This window comes from Octodon degus, unplaced genomic scaffold, assembly GCF_000260255.1.
Source record: "Octodon degus isolate 3935 unplaced genomic scaffold, OctDeg1.0 scaffold00014, whole genome shotgun sequence".
Classification (NCBI taxonomy): domain Eukaryota; kingdom Metazoa; phylum Chordata; class Mammalia; order Rodentia; family Octodontidae; genus Octodon; species Octodon degus.
In genome coordinates, this window is record NW_004524590.1 from 18911188 (window position 1) to 18934232 (window position 23045).

At 38.4% G+C, this 23045-nt stretch overlaps 1 protein-coding gene across 5 annotated transcripts in view; it reads right to left on the minus strand.

Moving 5' to 3' along the window:
* Nckap5 (NCK associated protein 5) overlaps window positions 1-23045 on the minus strand; it is a 959001-nt gene that overhangs the window by 334013 nt on the left and 601943 nt on the right. For all 5 annotated transcript variants that reach the window (XM_023709695.1, XM_023709692.1, XM_023709697.1 and 2 more), the window contains one exon: window positions 19347-19434. In XM_023709695.1, coding sequence (XP_023565463.1) covers window positions 19347-19434 — 88 coding nt within the window. The remainder of the gene's footprint in view (window positions 1-19346; window positions 19435-23045) is intronic.

Here is a 23045-nt window from a genome sequence, read left to right on the forward strand (position 1 = left end):
GATGCACTGCCGTGCTGCCAGTAGTGTTTGGATACAGTTGTTCAGTGAACTACATGAGATGCACTTTAGTTTAAATTAGCGTTTTTGATTACAGCCTCTGCAAGCAGGCGCAGGGGCCAGGGTTCAATCCCCAGGCCTGCTATGCCGGCTCCACGCTGGGGTGCGCTGAGCAGGCAATTGAGACTGGGCAGTGGTGCATGCCTGTAATCCCAGCGCTTCGGAGGCTGTAAACAGATGGATCACTAGGAGTCCTACCTAGTAGTGAGACCCTGAACACTGTGTAGACCTTCCCTAAAAATTGAAAAAAAGGAAAGAAAAGAAAAAAATTAGGTTTTTTGTCAGATGATTTTGCCCAATAGTTGGGTAATGTATATATTTTGACCATATTTAAAGTAAGCAAGGCGAAGCTATGAAGTTGAGGAAACTAATGATAGTTTGAATTTATGATAATTTATAGGAAGAGAACGCCATTGACAGTAGAGGAGCATCTGTTTTAAAAATCGTTCTTCAGAAGAATAAAAATGAGTCAATTCAAGTTCAATAAACAGGCACTCTCTGTGACTCGCCAGATTGCCATCACCAGGGCACAATTATATCACTCTTAGGGGCAGAATATAACACCTTGTAGGATATAATGGGATGGATGCTATTTCCCGCCCTATCCTCACACGCTGCCCAACATCTCAATAAATGCCCAATGTGATTATGCTGACACTGATTGAGGGGTGATGTCACCTGGCCCTCTCTCCGATGACACCGTAGATGAAAAGATGAAGAAGAAATAGTTCTAAAGCTTTCAACAGAAAGCTTTTTAAAATAAATTTTCATGAGTGCATATTAATTTTACAAAATACTAGGTTTCAACGTGGTATTTTCAAACATGTATGTAAGTTTGATCATATCCGTTTCTGCTATTACACCACTTCACGCCTACCATGTGTCTCCTCATTATTTCCTTCCTCTTGCCTAACAGTATCCCTCACACTTCTGTGCCATTTTGTAAACTTTATACATATTAGGGAAAATATATGAACCACTTCTCTTTCAGAGTCTGCTTTATTTGGTTTAAAACAAAAAGCTCTAGTTATGTCCACTTTCCAGAAATGACATCATTTTGCTCTTCTTTATGGCTAAATACAAAACAGCAGCAAACACAAATCAACATATAAAATACTTTGCTGTTACCTTTCTGTGTATTTTTCCAGAAGAACTGAAAATATTATACTACAGCAATATATATGCACCCATGTTTATAGCAGCACAATTTGTCATAGCAAAAACTTAAAAACAACCCAAATGCTCATCCACTGAGGAATGGATAAAAATGATGTATTTTTATATGATGAAGTATCACTCAGCTATAAAGAAAGATAAAATCAAGGGCTATATAAGTAAATGAGTGCAACTAGAGACCATAATCTTAGTGAAGTAAATCAGACCTACGTGGGCAAGTATAATATTGTCTTGCTAGTGTAATAATCTGAAAGAGTAAATAAAATCTGAAAGGTCCAATAGATATTGTGAAAGGGAAAGAAATTACTCAAAAGGCAAGAACAACTTGGATGAGGGACAGAAAAAAGAAAGAAGGAAGAGAAAAAATACACACACAGAGAGGATAGTTTAGATAATTATACTAATAATTTCTATTGGTTTATTGAAAGGAAGAATGAAAGCATAATTTTTTTAATCAACTTTGCTGGCCTGTATCTGGTAATCTGAACAACTACATTGAAGATGGCAATATGCAACATAACAACCATTGGTGATTTCCTATCATCTTGATTTAAAATTCTGTATTGTTTTAATTTTCTTAATTCCCTTTAAAATAAAAAAGGAAACAGTAAAAACCAATAGTTTTTCTAGGGGCTGGGCAGATGGCTCAGTGGAATAAGTGCTTCCCTGGCAAGTGCAAGGGCCTGAGTTCAATCCCCAGTTCTGAAAAAAAAAAGTCTTTCTATATAATCAATAGTTTTTCCTAGCTGAGGAAATATCAGGAAAAAAATTCCATTCATAATATCTTAAAAAAAATAGCTAGGAACCAACTTTTCTGAGGAGGTAAAATGAGCTATACTATGAAATATACATTGCAAGAAGGACAGCCTTTTCAACAAATGGAGCTGAGAAACCTTGACATTCATATTCATGTTCTATATTGAAACTAGATGCCTATCATGTGCTCTGTAAAACATTGATTCAAAATGGATCAATAACCTAAGTAAAAGACCTGAAACTTTGGGAGCCAGAGAGATAGCTTGGTAGACTAGACGCTTGCCTGGCAAGCACAAGGACCTGAATTCAATCCCTGGTTCCACAAACAAACAAACAAACAAACAAAAAAAAAAAAAGAAAAAGAAAAAGAAAAAAAAAAAAAAGAAAAGAAAATCTTTGCCAGTTAAATTTCTGATGGAAATTTAATGTCTATAATATATAAAAAAACTTGTGGAGGACCACCTGAGCAGCTCTCCTTGAAAGAAGAGTGACTGTCTCCATTTTGACTGAGTCTGACCCTATTTCCTTTGTACAGAGCTGGCTAAGACTTCTGTTTCTCATTTGGCCTTAAGTAAATGCAGGCCACCCACCTAGCTCATCCTCCTCAAGCCACTAAACCACTGAGTAAAACTGGGTGAGGCCCTAGGTCACTCTCTTGGTTCCGGAAAGCCATCTTCGTGGCTGGACTTAGAGCCCCTTGACTCCCCGATGATTGAAAATATAATTTAGTGTTTTTATTTTCACCATGGGTTGCATTGTAAGTGGTAGATTGGAATCAACTTGATGGGATTCCAATAATGTAACTTTGGGATTATAAATATTGGCTTCTTGGACCGAGATGAGGTCCAGGAAGTGTCTCCTACAATAACTCAAGAACTTAGCACCAAAAAATACAATCAACAAACGTGAAAATGAATTGAACAGATAGTTTGCAAAAGAAGTGCCACTGGGCCAATATATGAAAAACTGTACGGTATCTTTACCCATCCTTAAAAGCAAATCAGAATGATACTGAGGGCTGTATGGTACTCACGCTGTAATCCAAGCACTCTGGGAGCCTGGGCAACAGGGAGGTCATACCTCAGAAAAAGAAAAACAAAACACTGAAATACTACAACAAGAACAAAAAGAAAAGAAAAAGAAAATGTTGTGAGGAGCTGTGCTCAGTGCAGAAGACTTCATGCAAAGTAGTTTATTGCAGATGCCTTTATTTCAGTCTTTAGAACTGTAAATTTAAAAAACACAATAAAATTAAAAAATAAACCCCAGAGATTCCATTTCACCTCCGGTAGAATGGCTTTCATCAACAATGCAAAAAACGATAAATGTTCCTAAGGATGCAGAAGAAAGATAACCCCTTCATAGCTGTCAGTGGGAATGTAGATTAGTAGCTGCTGCTGCGGACATCAGCATTAAGGTTCCACCAAGGTAGAATGACCACAGGCTCTTCCATGCCATTTTTGGCTTTTGCACACCTGCATCCCCAGGTGTCCTTACTGCAGTACAATGCACAGTACTCTAGATACTGAGCTAGCAGAGGTGCTCACTAACAGATTCATGGATAAAGGCAATGTGGTATGTATAAAAAATGGAATATTATTCAGCTACAAAGAATGTTAATTCAATAGAAAAAATTTAAACAAATATTTTTTATGATAAACGTATAGTGACACTGTTTTGAATAAAATATAAAAGCACCATTAAATTGATTTCTTCTCCTAAAATGAAGTTTTGCATACTTATATTTCAGCTCAGATTTCCCACCAGACACATCTAACTGGTGAGCATGGAGACTTCTAAGCCACAGGTTTTCTAGTCCCACATATCCTGGCAATAGCTAGAGACTCAGAGACCAACTCCTAATCAAGGGACTGTGTTCCTTCCACCTTATTCTTTCATGGGGTTACTAAAAATATCATTCTTTTGAGTTTGATCAGTTGTACTTTTCAAAGTCAGAAATGGGTTACCTAGTTACTCACGTGGGGCTCATGTCACAAAAGAGAAAGTCCTCATATTTTTGTGTCTTAAAGCAACAACACTGCGTTTGTCTAGTATAATTTGGACACCACATGCTCTCTAGTCAGGCAAAACTCTAGACAAAGAGTTGGACTCAATTTTTTTAGTATTTTCACTGAACAAATTTTGCCAGCAATATTGTCCTGGTGTGCTATAAGGCTTTAAAACTGTTGTTTTTACCCCTTAACCACTGGAAATGGCAAGAAACTATCCTGTGAGAGCCTTGTTTGTCATGCAATAGGACATACATCCTGAAAAACCACTAATGGCCTCAATGGGAGTCTAAAGGCAAAGAGCAGCTTTCTTGTGAAGACAGCTATAGAGCTGCAAGATGATTCATCTTAGTAAGATAGGGAAGGAAATTCAGAAAGATTAGCAGAAAAGGACTGTCATCCTAAAAATTTAGAAGTACGCATATATCTGAAACTTGATGTCTTAGATATTTTTTATTGCTGGAACAAAATACCTGATGCTTACAAATTAAAGAAGGAGAGGTTTATTTTGGCTTATGATTTGTAGAGGTTTTAATCCATTGTCTCCTGGCCGCGAGGCAGGGCACCCTGGCACAGGGATATGGCAGAGGAATGGTTGCTCATAGCATGGTAGACAGGAAGCAGAGAGCATGATGAGAGGAGCCAGAAAGGAAGATATAAGCATCTAGGACATGCTGTCAGTGACCTCCATTTTCCAACCAACTATACTTCCTAATAGCAAGTCAGTTATAAACTTCCATAATCCACTTTCCAAAGTCTTGCCTGTGCTCACATGAGGCTTTGAGGGGACATCTGCCTGTAAACCATAACACTTAGATAGCCATTTCCTTCCTGTAAAAATTTTGCATTTTATATTTTGTGTATTTGGCACAGGGTCTCAATATAGACTCAGAGCAATCCTCCTGTTTTCAGCCTCCCCAGTGCTGGGATTACAGGCATGTACCACCATGCCCAGTCTCTATGGCCAGCTCAGCATGCCTAGGGTTGGGGCTGGTATGGTACGTGATGCTGAGGAGTGAAGCCAGGTCCTGGTGCTTGCCTAAGCAGGTGCTTAGTCTGCTGAGCTATCTCACTGGCCCAAAATTGTGCATTTTAAAAATGATTAACTAGGCAAGTTGTGTCTAAGACAAATGTTTGCTCAGGGAAGTTCTTCAACTTACTCCAACAAACAGCCTCTTGATTTCACCAGTGACCATCTAAGTGGCAAATAACCTAGTATACCTTCTATTTCTACTGAGAGGAAGCTAGCCACCGAGCTGTGTCTTGGTCCCAGATTCATCATGTATAAGTGGGGCGTCTCTTGGTAAAGTCACTCATTTCCATGAGGTTAGCATTTCCTCACCTGCAAAACACACATCATTCTCTCATGTGAGTGTTAAGCTCCAAGAGTCAGTGAACGCAAATTACTTGCTTTGCTTTTCTGCCTCCTTTTTGGAACATCTAAGATTGCTTAATTATCTAGTTTATCACTAGGCAGTGGCTGAGCCTCATGTGCCACACTTTACTTTTTTCCTTAGAAAACCATGGGCAAGGAGGAAGACAATAAATACACAGTCAACATGACCTGTAGTCTTGGTTACCCCAGGAAATAGGAGAGTCCTGCCAACAATACTGATGGCACATTCTGGCTGCTGACTCCTACTATGCAGGAAGGAATCTCCTCAGTTTTTACACTATCTTTTCCAATCCATCAAACTTTAAAGGCTTTTGTGCCAATATCTACCTCAGGCACACACAGGAGAATCAGAAGCAGGTATAGTTTCAGTTACTCTGAAGACTCAGCTGTGCACTTTGCATTTGTGGGGTAAGAGATGTTGGGTGTGAGGATCAGCCCTAGTGTCTAACCATCCACCTTCTCTGCAGAGTTCACACTACATTTCCAGGACACTTCAAAGTGTTGAAGAAAATGTCTTATTTGGAGACTCTGACACTTGCTAATCATTTGAATGTTAAAAAGGGAAAAAGACTTCTAGCTCAGATATCAGGAAACTCTTAGTTGAATGTAGAATCCAAGGTGAATTTAGAATCCTATGACTGTTTTATACATAACTCTTTGATTTACTCCTGTCATTGCAGATAACATGATTTTCCATTTCCAGTGAAAGCTCTCCAGCAGCAGGATTTCCCTCAATTATGTCTGCTTACTCAGCTATCTCTGTTAGTTCTTGAAAACTCAGTCTGGGAACTCAGCATTAGGTCCTTCCTATGCTCCAATCATTCTCTTGAGTAACTCTGTGACCTATTTGGCCTTTCTTAAATATTTTTTAAGCAATGATCTCAACACCGACCCATGCACCAAATTTGAATTACACTGAGGTCCCCTGGCCTGAGGGATGTTGAGTGCCTCCTCAGGGAGTTTGAGAGTGCCTCATGTGGGATCTGAATGCAGGTAGTTGGCCTCTGAAGGCTTCAGATTTACCCATAATCATTTGCTTTCTCTTGACAGAATATTCATAATCCCTCTTTACCTTTTCTTGGAGTACATATAACTATCTTTTGGCTTTCAGCAGTGTGTGCATAATCCTCTGTCTCCATGTCCTACAATGTCCATGAGCCTCCACTGTCTTACTCTTGTACCCATAATCCTCAGGTGTCTTTCACAAAGGAACCACAAGAAAGGTCTTTTCCCATTTGTTGAATTTTATTGTCTTTCAGAGACCAGCTCAACTTCCACCCTTTCCCAAAACTCCACAAGTCCCTTATACAGAAGGCATTAGAATGGCTACTCAAAAGGGAAGAATGGTGGTAGGTTGATGAAAATGGGAGACAAACAGAAATCTTTAGCACAGTAAGCAAGAAAAATAAAATATACAAATGAGTCTTGAATGGGATGTTTCTCAGTCAAAGTTGCTATTAGCCCTGGCTTGTGATGATTATAAAAATCCTCACGTTCAGGCTACACCCATATTAATTTAATCAGAATTCTTGAATTGTAACATGAATGTCAGTAATTTTTTAAACAGGTCAGATAATTTCCAGACATAGCCAAATTTGAGGATAATTGCCACAGAAATGTAATTAATGCTACCCTTAGAAGACTGGGGTACTTGGGACTTGAATCAAACGATTAATTTTACTATCACCTGACTCAGTGTCTGACACTCAGAAAGTTGACTGTCTGCTTGAAACTCAGTTTTTTTCACCCGCGTGAACTGCAACTCCTTGCTTTTGCTATTTTAAAAAGGTTACCGTGAAGATCAAAGGAAACGAAGCTGTAAAAATATCCTATAAACAGAAAAATATACATCAATTATTTTGTGCCAATTTTCATTACTGATGTCCTTGACAAATGTTAAATGTCCAGAAGAGGTAATAAAAATGCATAGACACAATGCAATAGCATTAGAATCAGAATTATATAGCCACTGCAGGGAAATATTGCCCAACTTCCATTTTAAGTATAGGTTTACAAGTTACTTTGTAAATATGACATGGAACATTGTTGCAATGGACTTATGGTCATTATTTATATTGTAGCAGACATTTACTAATTCATATTAAAGGATAATTGAGCCTTAGTGGAAAGAAATGGGTTTATTGTGCTTATTTATTAATTTACTGTGGGACAAAATTGATTAGGAGATAGGATGGCAAGGTAACTCAACAACACAGTTGCAAAAACATACATTAGATTTTGTTGCACCTGTGAAACAGTGGAATTCACCTGAATGAGATCCATCGTGCTCATTTGAAGAGATGGGCTGAGAAGATAAGCCACTGTAAGGTTCAGTTCAGAAGCTTTGTTCTGAAAGCTCATATGAGTTTGGTTTGATACATTGTGTACTGTGTAGAAGGCGGACAGAAATAACGGTGTGACTGTAGGCCATGCCTCCCACATTTATACGGTAGCATCAACCCCAGGTCTGGACACAGACAGAAGGAATCAGGACAAAAAGGGACAGCGATTTCTGTTTCCTTTTGTATGCAGATTGCACTGGACAGACCATTAAAATGATAGCTATAATTTGCCTTGGCTGTTTTTGTTCTTATTTCTATAAGCTTATGCTAATTCCTAAGAGCTGCTTTCTCTGGATCACTCAGGGGTGAAGTTTCATTCAGAATTAATCAATATGGAGAATTTTAATACCCTGAATTTCTTTAGGAAAACTTTTTCCTGTCTCTCTCCTCTCCAAGTAACATGGTCTAAATTTCCACATTTTGGACCGAATTGATAGAGCTAACCTTCAGGTTAACCTGGTTTTTGCTAACATGTGAATGACCCTGTAAAGTATTCATCTCCTTATTTCTTTTACTTGTGATGGCACATAAGATTTTCAAAGAAATGTCTCTAAGTGGGGGAGTACAGATTTTCCAAGAACAGACAGCATCACGTGGGCCAGTCTGGCCAATGAATCTCACCCTAGGTTGAATGCTTCCAAGTATCTGTATTTCTCATAATCTTATCACTTTTTTCAATTCTGAAGTTTCACATTTATACAAGCTCCTATGGGGCTGGCCACAGAGGTAGGACAGGTGGGACAGGGAGAAAAAGAAGAATTTGGCTGAAGAGAAAAAGTGAATTCGTAGATAAGACAAACTGTACACCAATGAGAATAACAATTATTTACTGAATATTTGAATGTAATCTGTGCTTCTTCATATACTATCTCTGATTCCTAAGTGAAATCATGTCTGAGAAAGTACCTAAATAACCTCCTTTTTTGCTTCATTATATCCATTACACAAAGAGAAAATTGGCTTCAAGATACTAAAGTTGCCCAACATGGAAAAACTAATTGAATAAGAAAAATGGTATTCATTTCCAGATCTGATCCTGAAATTTCATCCTATTTAATTTCCCTTTTACTCGTTTGCCAGCAAGTGCCCCTTCCATATATGGTGTTGTGCTTAGAATGTGGGGGCTCCAGAGAATGCACGGCCTTTTAAAATTGTGCTATAACTTTTCTTCCTTCAGACTCTTTCTCCCTTTGTGCCAATCTAAGTTTAGTCTTACATAGGGAAGAGGAAACACTGAGCATGGTTTGCATCTGTACTTGAAGGTAAGGCTGAAAGAATCACATAGGCTGGAAAGAGGGTAAGCCAAGTTCAGTAGACTCTTCTACCATCTCTATCCTTTCAGAGTCAGAGAAGACAAAGCTCAGCACAAGGGATAGAGTAGGATGACCTTCGCTGTTGAACAGTGGCCTAGGTGGCAGATCTTACTTAAGTCATTTGGGAAGGATATTTTTCCTCAGCAAAAAGCAAAGTTATCAATGGAAGATGAAACATCATGGATCCATCAACTGCACCAATTTTACTGTACCCTGTAAGTCAAACATTTTACAAATCTTCTCCTTGGCCCCTCCTCATGAAGATGAGCAGGGTAGAAATGATCTTCCAAGCCATGAAGTTGACTGGCCCTAACATAGGCAGATACATAAACCAGCTGGAGAAATTTCTAAGCATATCAAGGACCAGGCCACCTGCTAGAGACTTTGTAGAATGGTTCTACATTACAGTCTGGGAAGGTTGAGAACTGTGTCACGGCACAAGCCCTGGTCTTATGGTTAAGGGTTAGGGAATAATTGTCAGGAGCAGATGGTCACCTTCGGTAACCTGGAAAGTCCTGTCCAGGACTCAGGTACAATTTTCTAAGCCTATAAAGCCTGTGATGCTGTCTTGTCTGGTGCACTGTTAGATCAATTAATATCTGAATCCCTCAATTGCTTAGATGCAAAGAAAAGAACCCTGGCCACACCATCTTCCACTGACCTCACTCCACACATTTTCTTCAAAGCTGTACTGTGCTGCGTGTGTAGACAAAATTAGTAAGCACAACATCTATAGCTCAAATGTTGTTGTGTAGGGGCCATCTCAGTAATGAAAATGTTTCTCAGAATGCATTTTCACTTCCTTCTTAGCTAGCTTATCTTCTCATTCCAAAATGGTCCAGTTCTTATCCCACACTATTTGATCTCTATTTCATAAAGCATTCATAAGCCAAGTATCTTTTTTAAAGGCAGTTTTTCAGGCTCATGCTAGTTAAGACAGTGAGGTCAATGTTCAAGGATTGATATCGTGATTTTACACTGTTCAAATTCATTTCTTTTCTAAAAGAAAGACATAACTCATATACCTGTTTAATAATCTGAAATGCCCAAACTTTCTACCCAAGCTGCTACTTACTAAAGGGCAACACCTTTTGGATTCTACTCACAGGACCTCCTGACCTTAAGCACACACTGTGTATTCAGAATAAACCCTGGCCCTGTGCTGAGAGGAGATCAAACAGTGCAGGGTGCACAGGGGCAATAAGGAGCTTCCCTGTAAGAGAAGAAGGTGCTTTTCCAGGGCACCATTCTTTCCATGGGTTGTACTTGTTTTTAACAGAAAACCCATATTTTACTTTTACTTGGGAAGATTGCGGTTCAGGGTCAAAATTCTATCTAGAAAGAATATTCTTGCCTGCACACAGAATATAGGCAGAAATTGAGAACAAGAACAAAATCTATTAAACCAGATGTATAAATTCCCAAGAAGCATGTAGGTGATTATTTAAACCTTCATTGATATTATTTAAAACATCTCTTTCCCTTCAAAAGCATTTGATATAACTCTGGAAGGACAAAGCAAATACTCAATTTAGTCAGTGCGCCCACAAGCAGATATAACAAAGAGACTGTTCTCCAAATTTATGGCTTTCTGGGAATTATTTCCATAGAGTATAAAAATCATACAAGTCACCTTTACAGTAATTTTAAAATAAAAGGAATCCTCATCCTTATTTAAGGGCAATACTCTGGGCTATGCTGAATCTAAGCATATATTCTGGGTTTGAGAAATCCAGTCTTTCTTAACTGATCTTATTATATGAGTAGAAACTATTGCTTTAAAATACAAGGAGAAAGAAAAGTGCTTTCTTGAGGAACAGTTTCAGGACTTTAAAACAACTTAACACACAATTAAAATTCTTCCTCTATCACTATTATTACCTCTTCAGCAGAACAAAAAGGTCATAGAAATTCAAGGAAGAGGCCAAGTTTCTTTCACTTTTTTTCTTTTTTCTGCAATACTGATATATCTCTAAGAAGAGTAAAAGTATTTGTGTCTTCCTTAGATTATAGAACAAAGACAATGGCAATCAACACAACTATGTCATAATTCAATTATGTATAGTTTTATAAATAACTTAACCATTCTATTAACAAACAGAGTGCTATGTGCACACTCAATGTACTTCTTGTTACTCTTTGTATTTGCATTTGTTTACCACAATTTAAGTTCAAAAAGGGAAAAGAAAGAAAGGAAATGTTTTCTAAACAGCTTCTGTAATTACAGCAAAGTTCTCTAAAGAGTGTATATTGTTCACTAATTAACTGCCAGACTGGGTGTATGGGAATCAGGATGGAAGAACCTAGAATGTGCTAGAGCAAGATCTCGGCTGTGAACTTCACCCCAGCTCCATTTTCTCCTTTGTTAAATGAGAGAAAAGATTTTGGTGGGAAGATAGGGTGCCAAAGTATGTCAGTGGCTCTCAGCACAGATGCGTGAACCAGAGGATCCTCAAACTTGAAAGCAACAAAACCAAGCTGAGTTCCAAACCTCATCATTTTAACTCAGCTGATTTAGGAAAGTACTTAGTTCGCTAATTGTGCTACACACCTCAGCCCTGCCAGGAAAACTGGAAAAGGGAACTTTGTAGCTCTTAGAAGCAATAAACACTTCAGTTTTCCTTTCTGCTTATGTATATGAAAAAATGTACTATGTTACAAGTTTGGAAAATTGACATTTTTATGATAGGGATATTACTTTTTATAGGACCCTTCTTAGAAAAGGTATCTTTTGGAGTTGAATGTTTAGTAATATTATGGGTGAACTTTAACACTTTTCTCTGGTATAAATTTTTGCACTTGCTTGAAGTATATTTAAAATCACTATAAGAAATGTAAGAAAGTAATCACTATAAGGAAGAAATACTTATAAAAAATACTAACTCTTCTGATAAGAATTATAATTGTGGAGAAATTAACATCTCTCCCAGGCTGGGCTTGAGCTGGTCTTGAACTTCTATGAGAGAGATCCCAGACCTCATGCTGTGAATTTTCTGTGTATTATTAGAAGAGAAAAAAAATAATCCATCTGTATATGTGTCTGTCTGTCTGTAGGTTGGTCAGTTGGCTGGTTCTGTTTCTTTCTGCCTGCCTTGCCTGTCTGTCTGTCTGTCTGTCTGTCTGTCTGTCTGTCTGTCTATCTATCTATCTATCTATCTATCTATCTATCTATCTATCTAATGATTGAAAAGTTTTAGGATAACAGGAAAAGATCCAACTCCTCATGCTTAGTCATACGTGATAATTCTTTGGAAGAACTATTTAAGAAAAAATAATCTTGAAGTTCAATTAGGTCCTATCAAATGGAAATTATTTGGCAATTGCTGTATCATTTTAGATGCAGAATAAGGGATCAATGATTGAACACAGTCTATCTTTGACAAGTATGGAGCGAGGTTCAGAACCACAACATCTTAGGTCTCTCCAATGTGGGTGCAAAGAGGCGAAGATGGACGAACCTGGACACTAGTGCAATCTTGCTCCTCCTTCTGCCTCACCCTACTTTCCACTGGGACAACAATGCATCAAACATGTTGACAAAATGCACCTACAATATTAAATGGCAATGGAATACTCATCTCTGACACAATGAAAATAAAAGGGGATACAAATGAAGGACCATTTGGTATCTGTATATCCAAAATAGTTAGGATAGATATACAGCTACTTTCTCTTAATTCAATGAGAAGAAATCTTTGTAATAATAATGTTTGGACAGGATCTCATGTTTATATCTTGTACTATGTATGAATAACCACTATGAAGACAACAATATGCAAAGTATTTATCATTGAAACTGTCCTACTAATTGGTTTTGAAAATGTCTCATTGCTATTTGTTGTGCAATAAAATAAAAAATAAAAAATAGGATAGATATAGAGCTACTTTCTCTTAGTTCAGTGAGAATAAAGATTTGTACTAATAGTGTTTGGATAGGATATCATGTCTGCATCTTGTACAATGAATAACCACTATGGAGACAACAATATGCAATATATTAATTATTGTTACTGTCCTACTAACCTGTTTTGAAACTGTCTCAGTGCTATTTCTCAATAAAATTTATATTTAAACAATTCTGTACTTCACTTTCCCGGTAGCCTAGTCTGCCAATTCAAAGGGTGCAAAGGCATGCAGGGGACCTAACGATGGAAATGTGTCACTCTGGGCAGGCCATTGAACCTCTCTGTGTGCCTCTCTAAAGTAAGGAACCTTTCCTTCCTGAAATAAGGCAGAATAATAGTATCTCTTTCAGCATCCTTATGGAAACGCAATGAGCTTGTCTTTAAAAAACAATCAAAACAGTGATTGACACAGAATAGGTACTCAGTTAGGGGCAGCTGGTAGTAAAGGAGGTAAATGTGTTCTATCCTGTATTTCATATGATCGGAGCCCCAAGGACTTTAAATAGAAATGTCAAAACCCTAGATTCAAAGTGAAAACCTAGATATCATCTTCTAAGGGTGGGCCTTGATTTAGCATACATTTGAGTTATTTTACATATTTTTAAAGAGGCATAATCTACGGATTGAAAAAAATAATCTTATAAATCTGAATTTCCATCTTCCATTTGAATCATGTAGACCTCTTTCTACACTGGTGTTTACTGTACCTCTGCGGCCTCTGAATCTGCCATGGCTGGCTTGTGGCTGCCCCCTATAGGTCAGACGGGGGCTCCCCAGTTTGCCTTAGCCCCCCATACTCCACTACTTCTCTGGCCACCTGTGGATGGTTAGAGCAAAATTTTCAGAAGCAAAGCTTCAGCCTGTCAATAAAAGCCAATGAAACCACTGCTTGTATTTATTTCTTCAGCAGAAGTGGAAAAATAGAATGCGTGCCTTGAGAGGGCACTGCGTTCCCTCATGCCTGGCCTGCTTTAGTGACTCTATTGGTGACCGATGTCATTTTCATTTGCAATCCATAATTCAGTCCAAAATCTCTGCTTTTCAAAACATGAAAAACAAAGAACCCACATAGTTTAAGTAATTGCCTGAGATCCTAGTCTCCTTCATTACAAAGGCCATGTGTACACGTAGGTCTTTTCCAGTTAACTATTTCCATTTGCATAGACACACTTTGTGTTCTACCTGAGTTAGTTAATGTAATTCAAATCACATTCCATAGAGAAAAATGGAAGCAAGAGGAAGCATACCCACCTCAGTGAGGAGCACAGAAGGTAGCAACAACCATAAGAGGCTTGTGAGGGGCGATCTGTCATTAGTGCTGAGGCTATTCCCATCTCAGGCTGCTGCGTGAGCACATCGGGACAGATGTCCCTCACCAAGCAGCTGCTGTATGTCGCTGATGCCTAGTTGTATTCTCTTATGTCTAATCCTGATTTTTTTCTATCATAAATTTTCCAACTTAATGAAATGGTGGCTTGAGTGACAAGAGTGTGTGAGATGGCACTAAGAAACAAAACACTCAAGGAAAATGAGCTGGAAAACTAAACAGAGCAGAAGCTAAATGGATGCTTCTGACTTGAGATCTTCTAAAGATGATCTTTTCAGGGTTGTCTTATTCCCATAGGAAACAAGTCAGTTCTAGGTGTAGGACATTGTCCCTGTAGGTAATGACAATGAGTCTGTTATTCACAGGTTTGTCTCTTCTATAGGGGAAATGAAAATCAAACACTGTATGGCTTAGGATCGTAGATCAATTTGCTTTCATTAACATTTTTGTACTTTGAGAACTGAGATTTTAGAGTATGTCCAACTTTCACCAACACCATCAAAATACTTCCCAGATAATCACTTGAATTAATTGTACGTCTCATCTAGGAAAATCTGTAACTTGTTTTTAGGTCTAGCACATATCATGTGCCTGAGTTCAAACAGACCTCCATGAACCTCATCTTAGGCTGGGCATGGCAACATCTACTTTAGAGGGTGTTGGGACACAGGAAGGAGACTCATTTGTCTTTGAGTGTACAAAGCACCACAGGTCTGTACCCAGACTTGGTCCAAAAACACTGGGACACAAAATGTCCTGAGAAAGAAAGGCCATAGGGTTTATGAGGAATCTCATGACTCTTATGTCCACCTTATGAGACAATGGAAAAGAAAGTGAGTCATTTAAAAATAAGTCTTAGGCGGATGAGAAGGTTTCCTGAAACAACGTGGTAGTTCAGTGGCCTATACCAGCGATGGCGAACTTTTTAGCAGCAAGTGCCAAGAGCCCAAAATGCAATACCAAGCCCACATATTTATGGTAAAGTGCCAACACTGCAATCAACCCTGAATACTGAGGTTTTAGGTTAGAAAAATAACTCATACATTAACATCTTTGTCTAAAAAAATAAAAAGCAAAAAAATAGTGCCATAGGTTTTTTTTACACCCCTTGCCTACAACTTGTGTTCCTGGAACTTGTGTAAGCTTCTATCTGGGCTTCTATGACTTTGTTGAACAGATGTAATTATTTGCCTTCCCTTTCTGCTCTGCAGAACATTATAAACCCTCCTTCCATCCCCTGGATATTCACATCCATATCCCTGTACCTAATAAGATGTTCCCTTACAGAGCAACAGGGTCTCCACAGCTTTGATCACGTCAGTGATCTTGGGATTAGGAAATTATCCTGGGCTATCTAGTTGGAGGGAAGCAAGACAGTAGAACAACCTCTAACAGAATGTTATGCTTTGTAGATGGAAGAAAGAGTCACACACCAGGGGATGCTAGATTCTGGGAAAAGTACAAAAATAACTATCCCTGAAACCTCTGGAAAGATCGTGGCCCTGCCAATACATTACTTTAAAACTTGCAAGTTCCAGAATAATAAGGGAATACATTTGTGCTTTGTTAAGTCATGAACTTTGTTAGAGCAGCAAGGTGAGACTAATACACTTTGGTAAGAAAGTAAATGAATATTGTAGTGGTGAAGGCGTGAAGGGAGAAATGAATGGATGAGCTGAACTGTCCACAGAAGGCAGAGAGGCCAGCTTAGGTTTACAACTTGAGGAATAACCAGCCAGGTCACTTAAGCCTATCACTTAATGGCTCCAGAATTCTGCAGCACAAGACCTGATGCTGCAGAGTCAGATTCCCCAAGGTCCAAGTCCCCTCTGCCTTACTTCCCCATTAAGCATTTTCCAGCAAGTGGCCATAGCTCTCAGCCTACGCCCACAGTTGTGAGATGGGTGGGGACAATACTGCTTACACAAAGTCACTGTGGGCACTAAATGAGCTCTAGTCTAGTCATAGTTGATGGTGCTCTATGCTGGACAAACTAGAAATTGTTTGTTAGTGACATAAAAATGTCACTAACATCACTTCCACATTTGACGTCTTGCAAATTGACCAAGTTAAAGAAGACTGCATAATGGCAAGGCCAGTAAATCGTGGAGAACTTAGTACCATGTGGTAGGGTTGGCCTAGCTGCTGAATAGAAACCACCATCATCCTTTGAGGGAAAGCACATAAATTATGGAAGTTAGAAATCAGACAAGTAATACATCATGTAAGATCTTCAGGAACACACTCATTTAATGAAGTAGGACCACATTTAGTGGATACAAATCAATTAGCATGGGCCTGGAATATAGAAGCGATTACTCTTATTTTATTAGCTCAATATAAAATCCTCAGAACAAATACCTCTGATCACAATAGAAAATGAATTAAATTTCAGCATTCCTAGGGACCTAAACTTTACATCACCTTCTGGCCTCTTTATAGAAATTCTACAAGTTGAAAAATCTGAGTCATGTGTTACTGACACCCCATATCATGAAGCAATAAATTCTCTAGTTTTGTCCAAAATAAATGATTTAGCTCTAGGAAGGTAGTACTTATGAAATGTAATAGTAGTTCCATGTAAATCTTACATAATGTATTTGGCTACCATGAGACCATAGTGGTTAAGGATAATCATGTCAATTTAATTGGCTTGGAAACTGCATAGAGGATTAGTAAATGACACTCACAAGTATGTCTGACTGAGTCATGGAGGTATACTTTTTGGGATTACAGATGGTCCTATCCACTCCTGTTCAGCGCTGTGTCCTGCTCTTCTTCCCAGCTACCACGATGCTAGTAGCTTGGCTCCATCATACCGTTCCATCATGACACAGTTGCCTTGAAGCCAGTAGGCCATGGACTAGATCCCATGAAGCCTTAAGCCACATTAAGCCTCTCCTCTTTTAAACTGTGGCATTGGATACTGCATCCAATAGGAAAGCAATTGAAAAGTTGACTAATACAGAACCATATTTAGAATATTAAAAATTATGAGGTGGAAAGAACTTCCTTGGGACTCAGTGTTCCCACTGGACTTTATCTTTGCTTTGTTCTTACTTCTTGAATTGCCAGAGTATAAGATTTTGAGTTTTACTTTCTAGAAGTGCAATAATTATTTGTAGAATGTATAAATGAACTTTATCAGTCATGTGACCCATGCCCCTCTCCCATTTGAGAGGAGCCTAAGGCCAATTAGAACAATAAATATCCTTTGGCATAGCATTAATTCAAAGTTAATAACAATCTTCCCTCTCTAGAGGGAAGACCTAGTTTTCCAAAACAAATAGATGCATTTTTAGAGAGAGAACTGTTTAAAACATATTTTTGTGGTGTTAAAGCCTCCACTTTCTAAAGCCACCACTTCAAGGAATAAAGTAAACTGTTGCCTTAGAAAATGGATTTTAGGGATCTTTCTTTTGTCCCTTGCTATTCTCCTCTAGGTTAGTTTAAGTCAACTTCTTGTGATCTGTTTTCACCAGAGTTGCAGAGCAGTGGTCCTCGCCCTCGTGCAGCAACTCCATGCACTTTGCAAGAGCCACCTATGGTGCACACACCTTCCAACACCTAACTGGGCTGGAATATCACAGGCTTGTATAATACTCTGACTTTCATTATCAGGTTCTCCCCAGTCCTCTTCTTAGTACATCAAGTTTCATCACCCTGAACTCATGGATTCAGGCTAGCTGATGGAAAATTTATCCTTAACAGCTCATTTCCTGTGCTTTTCTCCTCAATCAATCTCTCCCTCTCCCTCTCCCTCTCCCTCTCCCTCTCTCTCTCCCTCCCTCCCTCCTAGTGCAGGGAATTGAACCCTGGCCTGGCCTTTGCACTGAGCTACATCCCAGACTTTTTCTTTCTTTCTTTTTTTTTATTGAGATACAGTCTCACTGAGTTGCCCAGACTGGGATTGAATTTGTGATCCTTCCTACCTCAGCTTCCTAGAATGCTGTGATTGCAGGAATGTGTCACCAATTCCTGCTCCATTTTGCTTCTTAACATGTTCAGGATGGAGCCACCATTTTCAGTCTCACCGTTGGTATATGTATGACTATGCCATCCCATGAATGTACCACTTCTACCATTAGTGGTACAAGCCACCTGATGGGACAGTTATACACATATTTTTGGTATTTCAAGCTAGTGAAAATGTGTTAACCAGTAAAAACCTATAGCTATCCAATGATTGGCTTAGATTTGTTACTATTTTCTTACTTTCTTAGTTTAATATATAAAGTTGTACAGTAAATGCTGGGTCTGTTTGTTATTTTTTTTAAAAAAAAGAGCCCTAAATATATCTAAATAATATTTCTGTGCATTTCTGTTATATTTTGTTTTCCAGATCTACCAGAGCCTTCTCATCTGGGTGGCCAACTAGGGCCATATTTAGACTACATATCCTGCTTTCTAGCCTAGCCGCCTTGCTAGGGACAAAAAGACCATGAGTTAAGGGCTATTAAGAGAACAGGATGATTTCTCACTTCCTTATCCTATAACTATTCAGACCCCTTTAACTCCACATCATTAGATACAAGAGCATTGGTTATCAGCCCAAATAGGTAACCATCCAGCTCTTTCATGTAACCTTGTTCTTGTCACCAAGCTTTGCATCACAGCAGGCCCTTACTCTGTTACCCCCAGCTTCTTATGCCCAAGAGCCTGCTATGAAGATTTGTACCACTGTAGTTTTATCCTGCACCCCCTCTACCTGGAACACATTACTTGTTCTGTACTCTTCAGTCCCACTTTAAATGTTCCACGTCTGGCAAGAACTCAACTCCTCACACAGGATGAGTCACTCCCCTTCTGCTGTTCCTAGAGAATGCTGTCAGTGCTTCTCTCATGGCCCTAATCATCAGATTCTGCAATAATATTCTTCTAGGTCTCTGTTTCACCACATTTTTTCCATTTTACTACAAACAAATCTATGATCCACTTAAAATCAAGAGCACAAGAAACAAATACCTTAAGCAAACATGTATATGATTTCTCAAACCAGAGCTGACTGGGTGGTTCTCACAAAAGAAAACAAGGTACCCAGCCTAGAGAAACAAACATGGCATACCTGATAGACCAGCATAGCAACAGTTTCTTCTTTGTTCTGCTCTGGAGGCCCTTGACTCTGCAATAGATTTCGCACCGTTTCTTCCATCCTGAGAATCAAAATTATAAAGAATTTCTTAAAGAAGGATTCCCTTTACCATGTGTCCAGTCTAGTTAGTGGAAACCACTTTTGAGGGTCTATTTTCTAAGTTTATACCAGGAAATATCTTTTCCTTCCCTCTCTTTTGTCCCTACTTTATGAGTCTGTCAAGGAGTCATTTATGATCCTTCTTCAGGACAAATGTCTCCAGGTTCTTCCTCCTCACCATTCAAGTGCCCACGCCTGGCCTTGGACATCTGTACTCATACACACATCCCCGGATCATTCTCTTTTAATTCAATACAATGTCATCACATTAATCTTTCTGAAACACCACTTTGATTTTTTTAAAATCAATTTTCAAAGTTAAAAGATATTACATAAATGCATTCTCTCCATTAATACACTGTCATTTCTTTCCATGGTGGTCTTTCTATGTCAGCAGAGAAAGATTTGCTTCATTCTTTTCAACCATTTCTTAGTACTTCATGGTGTCCATGCTATGTATAGGATTTAACTATTCCTTTTCCAGTGGAATTAAAATGGCTTACAATTTTGGCTACTTCAAATGATGAAAAAAATATGTATACTTTTGGAAGATTTTTATGGTTATTTCTGTAGGTTATAATATAATATGTTGTGTGTTGTAATCCTACTTCTTTACCAGCCACTTTCCAAGCATCCCCATGGTCTCCAATGCCCATTTCCATTTCTAGACATCTAATCTGGCTGTCGCTACTTACTGGAATGTCAGCTTCCTTTTACCTTCCTGTATGCCATCCATCTTTACAATTACACCTCAAATTCTGCTTCCTAAGTGTCTTAGTCACTTTTTTCCTTACTGGAACAAAATACTAGATACTCTCAACTTAAAGTAGAAGATTACAACTATTATTATTAAGCCTATAATTGAACTGGGCAGGAAGGCATGAAAGACTGGCATGGAAAAGAAGAGCTCCTCAAGGCAGCAGGCAGGAAAGCAAAGAGGAAAGGGATGAGCTGGGAATGGAGATACAGCTTTCTGGATTGCACTCAAAGTGACCCATCTATTCTAAACAGGCCTCACTCCCTAACAGTGCATTAACTATAAGCTCCTATAACATCACCTTCCAAAGGTCCTGCCTATCATCACATGAGATTTTAGAGAACATCAAGGTACAAACCTAACACTAAGAAATTTCTTCACTGATTGATAGCTTCTTTAAATTCTTACAGACCTCTATTTAAATTACTTATTCTAACACTTAAACCCTTTCATTTGAATACTCAAATATTTTATTTATTCAAATTTTGTCCTCTGGCATAAACACCAACCACTGGTATAACACTATGTCACATATCTCTTATATATGCCTTCCTCAATGATGGGTAAAGTAGGTACTCTGTGTGCAGTTCATATTTGCCAATGCATTTTAAAAATGATGAAATGCTCTATGCCAGACATTCATCATGTTTATTCCAAAAATGGTAGTGATCTTCTTGTTGGAGTCCTTCTAAGAAGACAAGAGGCCAGGAATCTCGAAAGCACAAGGCCTACACGCAACACACTGAGCACTGTACTCCTTTCTTACCCAGAAATGGAGTTGATTGTCTTTTCCAACCTCACCCTGAACTATGGATTTCCATGACTCAGTGTGATATCAGAGAGAGTGGGAGAGAAGCGCAGGATAATTCAGTTTCTCCCTTTATCCAAGGGCATCCAAGATGACAAGTGGAGGACTGCTCTCTGCTATTGCTTGCTCTCTCTAATACTCAGCATCTTTCAAACTGCCAGCCATTCTAACATGGGAGTAACTGCGCAACAGTGGAGAGAAGGAACTGCAGACAAACCAGGACAGCCAAACCCGTATTATTAATTGAGGAAATTTTACTTCGACAGAGGATGGGCTTGGGACTCACTCAGGCGTTCTATAAGATGGAGGACACTGGTTATGAGTGCTGAAAGATGATTTGTGACTACACATTTATACAACTCACTTGGTGCAGCCATCTGGACAAGCAGAGACAGTTGCCTGAATTTTCAGAAGTCTTACATTATTAATAATAATTCAAGTTGAATAGTACTTTTAACTTGCCAGAGAATCTTCTTATCTATAAATTATTATAATGTACTTTTAAAATATCATATTTATTAGTAGTTGCAAAAGCTCAGACACAGAAAGATTGCTTGGCTACTGAAAGGATCATGGTTACTTGGTCAGAAAGTTAAGATTAAATGTTTTTTTTTTTTTTTTTCTTAGCTAAGAAAAGCAGTCTCTTCTCTCTTGACCTGTTAACATTCAGGACAACTACTCAGAATTAACTATTGTCCTAACTTCTAATGAAGAATCCACACCTTTTGGATGCAGAACCCAAGAAGACAATGGTTAGAACTAGGGAGAATTTAAGATCTTGTAGAAATGTTTAAAAAAAAGATCAAGTTTAGTTGGACAGAATGTTGGGGGAAGGGCCCTAAAGAAGCTACAAATTCTGAAATACTTGATCACAGTCAAATTCTAATACTTCATTTCATCTTATGTACAGACTCTCTTCAGAGGAAGACTTCCACAATATTTGCCAAATGTTTCACAAACAAGAGTAGTAAGGATAAATGTTGGAAGACTGATCTGACCTGCTCATCTGTGCTAGGTCCAAGGCAGTTTTCTGAATACGTGTTCTAGTCATATGCAACATGAGTGTGGTTGGGAACTAAACAATGGACTGCATATATGATGGTGATCCTATAATGTTATAGTAAGTGGAATCAGTGTTGTCACACTTTGTGTAAATACACTCTCTGCCACTCACACAGTGATGAAATTGCCTACCAATGCAGTTCTCAGAAGATAACTCCATTATTAAGTCATGCATGAATATAGTCTGCTTTCGTCCCCTTTAGCACCAACGCTAGAAATCTTCTTTTGATCTTGAATTCACTCATTTATAAATATCTGGCCTGAATGTAGCCCAGTAGTGAGAAGGTAAAATATAATCATGTCTTCTCTTATTTCTTTCATTAAAATATGTCTCTATGAATCTTATGAATTATCTCTGTATAACTAGAAGCATATAGATAATTTGATAAATGAAAAGAATAACACTGATTCACCTTTTCTTTTACCTTGTTTCTTGGTTTTGTATTAAAGAGAAAGCAAAAAGGAAAAATGGGAGTAGATAGGAAATTGTTAAGATAATCTCAGGCAGTCGAGAACCCTTGGAAATAACTACACATTTTTCTATCATTACTATGCTATTCATGAAAACCAAGTCCATACCCAACCTGCAGCTTGAATCAGAAGCACGGGGAGCCACCTAAACCCTTCATTAAAAAAAATCAAGTTGTCATATTTTTCATAATCTTTACGAACCTGGCCACAGAGAAAAATGTTTTTAGTTTTTATGAGACTATGCTGTTATTTATTCCCTGTAGACATATTTTCTGAGTATTTATTTCACAAACCTTTACTTGCTTAAAAATTAAAGACCGTGAAGAAGCAGTCATCGTAATTTTGATGCCCAATGATATTTTGCTTTGTTTTATTATTTTGATAGTTGATGTAGCTGAGTTTGCACTGCTAGCCAGCACGCAGTACAGCGCTGCCATCTGCTTCCCAAATGGGAGTGAAAATAAGCCAGTTCTCT